Source organism: Mytilus galloprovincialis, chromosome 6 (assembly GCF_965363235.1).
Source record: "Mytilus galloprovincialis chromosome 6, xbMytGall1.hap1.1, whole genome shotgun sequence".
NCBI lineage: Eukaryota > Metazoa > Mollusca > Bivalvia > Mytilida > Mytilidae > Mytilus > Mytilus galloprovincialis.
In genome coordinates this window covers 93,211,366-93,223,385 of record NC_134843.1, presented here as the reverse complement: position 1 = coordinate 93,223,385, position 12,020 = coordinate 93,211,366, and the positions used below count along the sequence as shown (strand labels likewise).

Sequence of the window (12,020 nt, the reverse complement as noted above, 5' to 3'; positions counted from 1 at the left end):
TATGCCTGGGAAACCATAAGCCCATGGTTTGTCAATCTAAATATTCAAGTGACATATGTTATTAGTTTAGACTACATTAACGTCAATAGATTGGTGGAGTAAATGCTTTATCATGTAAAGATCTGCTAAGTACCACTTTAGGTGATTTTTCATGTATAGATTGAAAGACAGAAAGTGTGTCAAAAGAACTTATTTAACCATTCATGCTTTTTTCTCAAACCTTTGGTAAAAACAATAAACATGTGTATCCAAAAATGTGCAAAACATGTATTCTGCTTATATGAAATTATTTGAAAAAGAAAGAAAACAGACTTTTTATCCTCTGAAAATGGCTCTCAATATCTAACTGTATACATATAATTTGTATAAACATCGGCCCAACAATGTTAGATCTGTAAATTTGCTTTTGCAAATTTTTTTGTTCTTCCCTTGCCAGGATTTAAACTCCTGCTACTGAGATATTGTGACACCAAATCGCCTTGCACTAGTACTGTATCAGACACGCTAAACCACTCCGCCACCTAGGCTTCATGACTACATTTGAACTATTCCTTTAGAAATATTAAAGCTAAACAAAATCATATTGCTCAGTTTTGCCAATTTCTAGGAATATGTCACAGCCTTTGAAAATCCTGACGAAGACTTTTGACTATATTGTTGGATGATTGTCCTCGACATACAGTTTTGTTTGCTCCCTTGATATCTTATATAAGTTTTTTTGTTCACCAACGTAGAAACCTGTTTTTACCTTGTGAGTTTTCATCTGTCATACGCATTAGGATCAACATCTGTTGCCTCTCAGACAGAGGGCCTGTACGTGGTGATGTTATCCCACTGGTAGGGGTTTTTGGTAGCTGGACAATCCCCTGGGGTGGTGAGATGTCAGAGTTAAAAGTCTTCTTTCTCTTTGGTGTAACTTTTTTATCTGAAACAAAAATGTACAAGATCATTTAAAGGATAGAAATGACAAAAATAAGTAGAGTTCAGTGATTTCCTCTTTAAAAGATTATCAAGTCCAAAAGTCTGATATTTTCTTCCCAAACATCATGTTTAATAATTTTACTCTGATCTTCATAAATTCAATTTATTTGGCTCTGGATGTTAAGCAACCAACAAACAATCAATCAGATTTTAACTGTCATGTATTTCTATTTTCAAAAATTTGCTGAATTTTAATCCTTTCAGAGAGTTTTCAATGAGTAACAGATGTACCGGTAATTATCAAATCTTAGGTCAACCAAAGCAATGACAATATATATTTTCTTAGTTTAGGTACTGAGTCAGTACTACTGACAATATGCTTTTACTAAGTTTAGGAACTGACAATATATAATTACTATGTTTAAGAACTGACAAATGTATAGGTACTAACAACATACATGACATATTTACAAAGTTTAGGTACTGACATGACCATGATGACTTACAACATATATTTCCAAATCATATTTAAATCTGACTATTTATGTTATAACTAGTTCTGGTTACATGTAGTTACCCAAATAAGCCCTAGTCCTCAGCAGAAAGAGTAAGAGATGATCATTTTGGACTGACTTAAAAGTCTTTCATATCAAACCCTACCTTCTTCGTCATGTGGGGGTGATTCTGATGATAAGATCTTTCTCTTCAGCGATTTGTTTTCTGACTGTGGTGTCCGTACAAAAATAGGCTTCTCCTTCAAGAAAAAGTTTGTAAACTTCATAAACATTTTGTAACTTCAGTAATTCATAAAATCTTTAAACAAAACCAACTTCTTGAACAAATGAAATCTAAACAGACATCTATTTTTCATTTGAACATTTATATGATTTGTCTCGTCCTAAAATTTGTGTTGGCTCAAAAAGTACTCTTTAACAAACTGTGTAATAAATCTATATTAACACTTTCTAAAAGTTATCAAATGTGAAGTAAGTTCTAATTAACACCTGCAAAATAGAGACAAAGTAAAGGTGATTTCACAGATAAAAATCGTCTAAACCATGAACAGATGTCACAATTTTTATTACACAGATTAAATAACGCTATTCTCATATATATCTATTAATATAATCTTAATGAAGTTTTTTTTTAAGAATATTTGTAAACCTGATCTGTTTACAAACATTCACAGAAAGGCAGGGTTTTCATATCAATAAATTCAGAAACAATAAGATTTATTATTTACAGTTTAAGTTCAAATTCAAATAGTATAATGGAACTGTAAACAACAACCATACAAGTGGGAGGTTTAGCTAGCTATGAAACCAGATTTTACCCCCTATTTACCTCGGGAAATGTCTGTACCAAGTCAGGACTTTGACAGTTGTTTTTTCACATGTATACTTGGTTGATAATGTTTTTGTCAGTTTGTATGAACCTTCTCTTATTGAATTTACCTACATGTAGGAGTTCATTATTTTTGTTTATTTTTTAGTGAACTGAAAATAATTACATTAAGCCTGATCATGATAATAGATAAAAGTTAAAATTAATTAAAGGGGCACTAGCTGTCAAATTCATGGTCACCGATTTGACTCAAATTCTCATATTTGATTTATAACAATGTAAAACATTTATCCAAACGATCAAAAGTCTAAAATAAACAGTTTACAGAGCATGGGGTAGATAATATATAGGTTCGTTTCGTGTGTATTTTAGTCCAGACGCCATCTAATTACCTATCGATATGACCTCAGACGACCATATAAGCGATGTAAACATAAATAAAGTTATGAATAGATTAAACCAATATGTGCAATTGGATTTTTATAGGTCTGTTTGATTTTATTTTATAGATTAAAAATAGATGTTTCTCATTGTTTTTAACCGTATAAGAATGATTTTATGTGCATCGAATTAGTAATCAAATGATTTACCGTAGATTCACTTTCATTGTTGACATTCTTTTTCTTTAAATAACCAGTACACGTACAATGCATGCGTTGTTAATCTCTAGCCAGGGGTTAAATTGAAGTTCAAATGAATACGAATTTAAAGAGGTCGACTCATTCACTTGCAAGTGAATTACTAATTATCAATGTTTCTTAGCGTAATTTGACAAAATTGAATCTTTTTGGCTGCAAAAAGCGAATTGTTATTTCACTATTTCACTTTCATTATTGATTGAACAGAAAAAAAATTCGTAAGGGTTCCACGGAACCCAGTGTCTCGCCTACTTTTGCTGTTAATCGCAGACTCAACAAAAATGAGGAAAAACATCAATAAAAATTTCCCTCTCGATATTGTCTTTTGATTGAAAGAAGCTTCCAAGTTTGGTAAAAAATCCAGGATAGTTTATGAATCTAATAAATGTTTTATAAACTTTAACTGCAGACTGTATGTAATGTTAACTGGAAGAAAAACTAAGTCCATTTATAAGTAAAATACGGAAAAAGTGATTTTTTTTTTACAAAATTTACTTCTGAATAATATCTTATGATCAGAAACAATAAGCTTTTGTCTAAGTTTGGTAGAAATCCAGGATAGTTTAAGAACATTATAAAAATTTTAAAAACTTAAACCACAGAGTGAATGTTTTGTTTCTGGCAAAAAAACTAAGTCCATTTATAAGTAAAATACGGAAAAGTGGAAATTTATTTTTACAAAATTTTCTTCTTGATACTATCTTATGATCATAAACAAGCTTCTGTCCAAGTTTGGTACAAATCAAGGATAGTTTATGAAAGTTATTAAAATTTTAAAAACTTTAACCACAGAGTGAATGTAATGTTTCCTCGCAGAAAAACTAAGTCCATTTATAAGTAAAATACGGAAAAGTGGAAATTTATTTTTACAAAATTTTCTTCTTGATACTATCTTATGATCATAAACAAGCTTCTGTCCAAGTTTGGTACAAATCAAGGATAGTTTATGAAAGTTATTAAAATTTTAAAAACTTTAACCACAAAGTGAATGTAATGTTTCCTCGCAGAAAAACTAAGTCCATTTATTAGTAAAATACGGAAAAAATGGAATTTTATTTTTACAAAATTTACTTCTGGATACCTTCTTATGATCATAAACAAGCTGCTGTCAAAGTTTGGTAGAAATTCAGCATAGTTTAAGAAAGTTATTAAAATTTCAAAAACTTTAACCACAGAGTGAATATTTGTGGACACCGCCACGACGACGACGACGGAATGTAGGATCGCTTAGTCTCGCTTTTTCAACTAAAGTCGAAGGCTCGACAAAAATCAAACTTTAGATTTTTTATATATCTTGTAGCTAGTGCCCCCCTTTAAAGAAAATGACTGATTTTCCAAGAACTATTATCAGATTTTATTTATGGTTTGTAGAAAGCTTTTGACAGTAGAAAAGGTATTCAGCTTACATCAGGGACTATAAAGGGAGAGGGGCACATAGGTAGGTCAGAAGAGCTCAGAGGAAAGGCAGATGGGAATTGTGTCCCTCTATTTTGGGCAACATAGGTCAATGTTAGAGAAGTCTATAGCCATGATAGCATGATCATTTAATAATTGATATCTAAAATCTTAGCTACATTTGTACACTGTAAATTCAGAAATAATTGCAAGGTTTTTATTATTGCGAAGAATGCATCTGAGTTGTAAACAAACTAATTTTAACTTGCATTTTGAAATATTTATATGAATTTAACAGGATTTTTCTTCAAAATCATAAAAATTAAAATCTCATTTAAGTCTAAAATGACAAAAACGCAATAATAAATGCACGCAATAATTTACAGAATTTACAGATGACAAAAAGAAATGGATAAGGTTTTATAGGTGGTGTGAAGGACTACTATGAACTGTGTTTTCTGTCAATTAACCATATTGGTTCAGTTACATGTAGCTATTACAATAAGATAATTTGACTTGTGTTTTCTGTCAATTAACCATATTGGTTCAGTTACATGAAGCTATTACAATAAGATAATTTGACTCTTTATTTTACCTCATCGTAAAGACTACACCAAAATGATGTAGTAAGTTACCAACTGTGTAAACAATGGATTTTCAACTAATGCAGTGACATTAAGAAAAAATAATCCTCACAGTCCATGCAGTCCTTTAGATTGTAAATTGACATATTATTAGCACAATTTAGAACAATAAACATGTATAATCAAAACATCTATTTTTCTTGGAAGAATATTAACCTGACAAAGGACATATATAACATGTATAAATCAAAGCGCTGTAAGCGCTGAAGGCAGTTAACCAAAAACCAAGGCAACCGTAATTATGAAAACTGTGGCAATGTTGCCTCAACATTAAACATTCATATATAGTACATTCATGTTTATCTAATGATTTATTTATTAAGGCAAATAATTTATATGTTATCAAGGTTTCAAAAGCAATGCATATATCAATGTATATTTTTTATGGTAAGTCTGCAGTGGTACAAGTTCCCAATGATTGCAGTTGTTCTACTTGGTAGTTAACCTTGGTTTTATTTGACTGCTAGACGTTCAATTTGACGTAGTATGAATGGACTGGTTTCCCTGGAAAGAAAACTGAGTTTGTGTTCTATAGTACAAAAGTTATGAGACACGAATCAGACAAATGTTCACTACAACAGGGATCAAAGATGAGGTCTGACTGACTTGCCCATAGTAAATGTAAATGATTTGTTATTTTGTCCCATACATATGAATATATATAATTTAGGGGTGGGGATCTGAACGGTTTTTAAGTTCTCAAACAGGTAGGGGTAGGCAGAGGATTTAGGGGGCAGGGGCCCGGCCCCCCCCCCCTTTTTGGGAAAAAATTTGGTTGCTTATATAGGGAATCACTGGAGCGGACCCCTCTTAGGTCAGACAGTTGGCCCCACTTATGAAAATTTCTGGATCCGCCACTGGGGGTAGGGTGACCCTAGGGACTTCCCCTACATTTAATTTTATTTGTTATATTGTCCCATACATGAATATATATGGTTTAGGAGTGGGGATCTCATTGGTTTCCAAGTTCTCAAACAGGAGGGTTGGGATGACCACAGGGACTTCCCTTATATTTCATTTGATTTGTTATATTGTCCCATACATTAGTATATATGGTTTAGGGGTAAGGATCTTGACCATTTCCAAGTTCTCAAACAAGAGGGTGAACAGTGACCTCAGGGACTCCCCCTATCTTTCATCTGATTTGTTATATTGTCCCATACATGAATATATATGGTTTAGGGATGGGGATCTCAACCATTTTTAAATTCTAAAACAGGAGGGGTGGGGTGACCCCTAGCGACTCTTCCTATATTTCATTTGATTTTTCATATTGTTACAAACATGAATATATATGATTAAGGGGTGTGGATCTCGACGGTTTCCAAGTTCTCAAACAGGAAGGGGTGAGGTAACTCCAGGGACTCCCCCTATATTTCATTTTCTATTTATTATATTGTCCTATACTTGAATATATGCATGGGCGGATTCAGACGGGGGAGGGTTGCGTGCTTGCACCCCCTTAAATTTGCAAAGCATGGGTTGTTCTCAGCTTAATAAAGAAAATTCCGATAATTTTACCTAAATTGTTTTTTAGCCTCGCTCTGCTAGGCGAAAATTTAAGTTTGCGCCCCTCCTAACCTAAAATCCTGGATCTGCCCCTGATATGGTTTAGGGGTGGGGAGCTCGACCGTTTCCAAGTTATCAAACAGGAGGGGGTTGAGTGGCCCAAAGAATGCCATCTATATATCATATGATTTACTTACATTAAGGTATATACAATATAGTTGCATTATTTGTGAAAATAAAGAATGAAACTTTCAGCTACTTTAATTGACCCTTCAAAATTGAGAAAAAAACAAATAACCCCTCGAAATTGCAGTAATATGTTTACACTTTAAAAACATCTCACATGCATTATCATCATTTATCATTTATAAAGAAAATTTAGACTGTGACCATGAACATGTATATTGTTAGATATACTGTTCCCAGCTGTCACGTTGTATTGGATTTTTAAATTAAAATTTATCAAAAAGTAATTTTTAGTTTCTGAATAAAATATTTTTCTGCTTTTTCTTTCTTTTACATATATCTTTTGGTTTACAATACTAGTTTTTATATTCATTTACCATGCATAGATGTATTTTTTCACCTGCTTGGATTTATTTTGTAAATGATCGTCAAACCCGGAATTACCCTTATCCGCTTCCGGAATCGGATCCGATTTTGTAAAATTTTGTCTTCGCGGCCGCCATTGTTATGTGTTTACTATGTTGTTTTTGTCAATCAGGATATGATTTTACTCGAATTTATACAATATTTGTCGGCTATTTTCTGTATAAAGCTAGCGGTTGAACAAAATGAATATCGCCGTCATGAAAAATAATGATAAAAATAAGTGTTTAGCTCGTTTAATTGGAGACTTTGGTGAACATGGTGAAAAGGTTTGCAAAGTAATTTCTTATTTTCTTTCAAATGTAAGGCAACTACGTCGGGCGTAGCTAGAAACCAACTATCCTAGTCGAAATTCCGCTTGCAAAAGTGGAAGGTCTCGGACCACCGCTAATTTGCTCACCTGCCTCCAAATTGAAAAGCTACGAAAATTTCTTTTTCTAATTTGAAATTGCCGCCAACAGCATGAACAGTTGAATTATATAATAGACTACTGACGTAGTTGTACTACGTATTGATGACAAACAATATTCCTACGACTTTTGTCATTTGGGAAATCTAAAACTGCTTGTCTTCAGAGATTTTCGGCGATTAAATATTTCATACAATTGTTCTTTGACATCTTAGCTAAAAGCACAAGTCATAATGAACTACACAAGGATTTTTAATAAGCACTACTTCCTATGTGTAACTTTAAAACTTTTGGATAAATCGACGATCATTTAAGGTTTTTCTGGTCATTTTTTTTGTAATCCAGAATAAAAAAGTATTAAAAAAGTGTTCAATTAGTTATATATAACATAGTAACAAGCTAGATAATAACAATGGCAAGTATTTCAGGATTTATTGGGTAGAACACAAATCTAGGGTGCTCGCATAATGCAGCTTAACTGCATAAAAAAAATCATAAGAAAAAATAAGGTTTTAAGGATAATTATTTTAAATGAAAATACACATTTATCATGTATATCAATAAAATACTTTCATTTTTTAGGTAAAATTGAGAATGTGTATTTTAAAGCAAGCAGTACAGGGTACCAATTTAAAACTTACTAAAATGTAATGCTTTATAATGTGTAGACCTGATTAAGGGGAATTATACATGCTTTTTTACAAAACACCTGTCATTATATACCACGATGACAAACACCTGTAATTTACTGAGAATTCGACACAGGTGTGGAAAATGTGTCAATAACATGTACAAATCATTAACATGTAAATAATACTTAAGTTAAAATTTATCTATTTACAATGATAAACATTTGTAAACTGTGCATTGTTCAAACACAAAACAGACCTATCAATATCCTGTTAGGGATAGGTTTGATGGTTACCCACATATATATAATTAATGAGCTAATAACCTGATCATTCACATATACCTTAAAATACCAATAAACCAATTATACCTCATTTAGTTCTAGATCTTAAACTTAGAAGGAATCTTATATAAAATACCAATAAACCTATTATACCTCATTTAGTTCTAGATCTTAAACTTAGACGGAATCTTATATAAAATACCAATAAACCTATTATACCTCATTTAGTTCTAGATCTTAAACTTAGAAGGAATCTTATATAAAATACCAATAAACCTATTATACCTCATTTAGTTCTAGATCTTAAACTTAGAAGGAATCTTATATAAAATACCAATAAACCTATTATACCTCATTTAGTTCTAGATCTTAAACTTAGAAGGAATCTTATATAAAATACCAATAAACCTATTATACCTCATTTAGTTCTAGATCTTAAACTGAGAAGGAATCTTATATAAAATACCAATAAACCTATTATACCTCATTTAGTTCTAGATCTTAAACTTAGAAGGAATCTTATATAAAATACCAATAAACCTATTATACCTCATTCAGCTCTAGATCTTAAACTTAGAAGGAATCTTATATAAAATACCAATAAACCTATTATACCTCATTTAGTTCTAGATCTTAAACTGAGAAGGAATCTTATATAAAATACCAATAAACCAATTATACCTCATTTAGTTCTAGATCTTAAACTTAGAAGGAATCTTATATAAAATACCAATAAACCTATTATACCTCATTTAGTTCTAGATCTTAAACTTAGAAGGAATCTTATATAAAATACCAATAAACCTATTATACCTCATTTAGTTCTAGATCTTAAACTTAGAAGGAATCTTATATAAAATACCAATAAACCTATTATACCTCATTTAGTTCTAGATCTTAAACTTAGAAGGAATCTTATATAAAATACCAATAAACCTATTATACCTCATTTAGTTCTAGATCTTAAACTGAGAAGGAATCTTATATAAAATACCAATAAACCTATTATACCTCATTTAGTTCTAGATCTTAAACTTAGAAGGAATCTTATATAAAATACCAATAAACCTATTATACCTCATTTAGTTCTAGATCTTAAACTTAGAAGGAATCTTATATAAAATACCAATAAACCTATTATACCTCATTTAGTTCTAGATCTTAAACTGAGAAGGAATCTTATATAAAATACCAATAAACCTATTATACCTCATTTAGTTCTAGATCTTAAACTTAGAAGGAATCTTATATAAAATACCAATAAACCTATTATACCTCATTTAGTTCTAGATCTTAAACTTAGAAGGAATCTTATATAAAATACCAATAAACCTATTATACCTCATTTAGTTCTAGATCTTAAACTTAGAAGGAATCTTATATAAAATACCAATAAACCTATTATACCTCATTTAGTTCTAGATCTTAAACTGAGAAGGAATCTTATATAAAATACCAATAAACCTATTATACCTCATTTAGTTCTAGATCTTAAACTTAGAAGGAATCTTATATAAAATACCAATAAACCTATTATACCTCATTCAGCTCTAGATCTTAAACTTAGAAGGAATCTTATATAAAATACCAATAAACCTATTATACCTCATTTAGTTCTAGATCTTAAACTGAGAAGGAATCTTATATAAAATACCAATAAACCAATTATACCTCATTCAGCTCTAGATCTTAAACTTAGAAGGAATCTTATATAAAATACCAATAAACCTATTATACCTCATTTAGTTCTAGATCTTAAACTTAGACGGAATCTTATATAAAATACCAATAAACCTATTATATCTCATTTAGTTCTAGATCTTAAACTGAGAAGGAATCTTATATAAAATACCAATAAACCAATTATACCTCATTTAGTTCTAGATCTTAAACTTAGAAGGAATCTTATATAAAATACCAATAAACCTATTATACCTCATTTAGTTCTAGATCTTAAACTTAGACGGAATCTTATATAAAATACCAATAAACCTATTATACCTCATTTAGTTCTAGATCTTAAACTTAGAAGGAATCTTATATAAAATACCAATAAACCTATTATACCTCATTTAGTTCTAGATCTTAAACTTAGAAGGAATCTTATATAAAATACCAATAAACCTATTATACCTCATTTAGTTCTAGATCTTAAACTTAGAAGGAATCTTATATAAAATACCAATAAACCTATTATACCTCATTTAGTTCTAGATCTTAAACTGAGAAGGAATCTTATATAAAATACCAATAAACCTATTATACCTCATTTAGTTCTAGATCTTAAACTTAGAAGGAATCTTATATAAAATACCAATAAACCTATTATACCTCATTCAGCTCTAGATCTTAAACTTAGAAGGAATCTTATATAAAATACCAATAAACCTATTATACCTCATTTAGTTCTAGATCTTAAACTGAGAAGGAATCTTATATAAAATACCAATAAACCAATTATACCTCATTTAGTTCTAGATCTTAAACTTAGAAGGAATCTTATATAAAATACCAATAAACCTATTATACCTCATTTAGTTCTAGATCTTAAACTTAGAAGGAATCTTATATAAAATACCAATAAACCTATTATACCTCATTTAGTTCTAGATCTTAAACTTAGAAGGAATCTTATATAAAATACCAATAAACCTATTATACCTCATTTAGTTCTAGATCTTAAACTTAGAAGGAATCTTATATAAAATACCAATAAACCTATTATACCTCATTTAGTTCTAGATCTTAAACTGAGAAGGAATCTTATATAAAATACCAATAAACCAATTATACCTCATTTAGTTCTAGATCTTAAACTTAGAAGGAATCTTATATAAAATACCAATAAACCTATTATACCTCATTTAGTTCTAGATCTTAAACTTAGACGGAATCTTATATAAAATACCAATAAACCTATTATACCTCATTTAGTTCTAGATCTTAAACTTAGAAGGAATCTTATATAAAATACCAATAAACCTATTATACCTCATTTAGTTCTAGATCTTAAACTTAGAAGGAATCTTATATAAAATACCAATAAACCTATTATACCTCATTTAGTTCTAGATCTTAAACTTAGAAGGAATCTTATATAAAATACCAATAAACCTATTATACCTCATTTAGTTCTAGATCTTAAACTGAGAAGGAATCTTATATAAAATACCAATAAACCTATTATACCTCATTTAGTTCTAGATCTTAAACTTAGAAGGAATCTTATATAAAATACCAATAAACCTATTATACCTCATTCAGCTCTAGATCTTAAACTTAGAAGGAATCTTATATAAAATACCAATAAACCTATTATACCTCATTTAGTTCTAGATCTTAAACTGAGAAGGAATCTTATATAAAATACCAATAAACCAATTATACCTCATTTAGTTCTAGATCTTAAACTTAGAAGGAATCTTATATAAAATACCAATAAACCTATTATACCTCATTTAGTTCTAGATCTTAAACTTAGAAGGAATCTTATATAAAATACCAATAAACCTATTATACCTCATTTAGTTCTAGATCTTAAACTTAGAAGGAATCTTATATAAAATACCAATAAACCTATTATACCTCATTTAGTTCTAGATCTTAAACTTAGAAGGAATCTTATATAAAATACCAAT

The 12,020-nt window shown here is 30.0% G+C and overlaps 1 protein-coding gene across 3 annotated transcripts in view; it reads right to left on the bottom strand.

The window, feature by feature from the left end:
• LOC143080745 (uncharacterized) overlaps positions 1-12,020 on the bottom strand; it is a 55,459-nt gene that overhangs the window by 21,261 nt on the left and 22,178 nt on the right. For all 3 annotated transcript variants that reach the window (XM_076256746.1, XM_076256747.1, XM_076256748.1), the window contains exons 3-4: positions 1,582-1,675; positions 749-925 (exon numbers count right to left, since the gene is read on the bottom strand). In XM_076256746.1, coding sequence (XP_076112861.1) covers positions 749-925; positions 1,582-1,675 — 271 coding nt within the window. The remainder of the gene's footprint in view (positions 1-748; positions 926-1,581; positions 1,676-12,020) is intronic.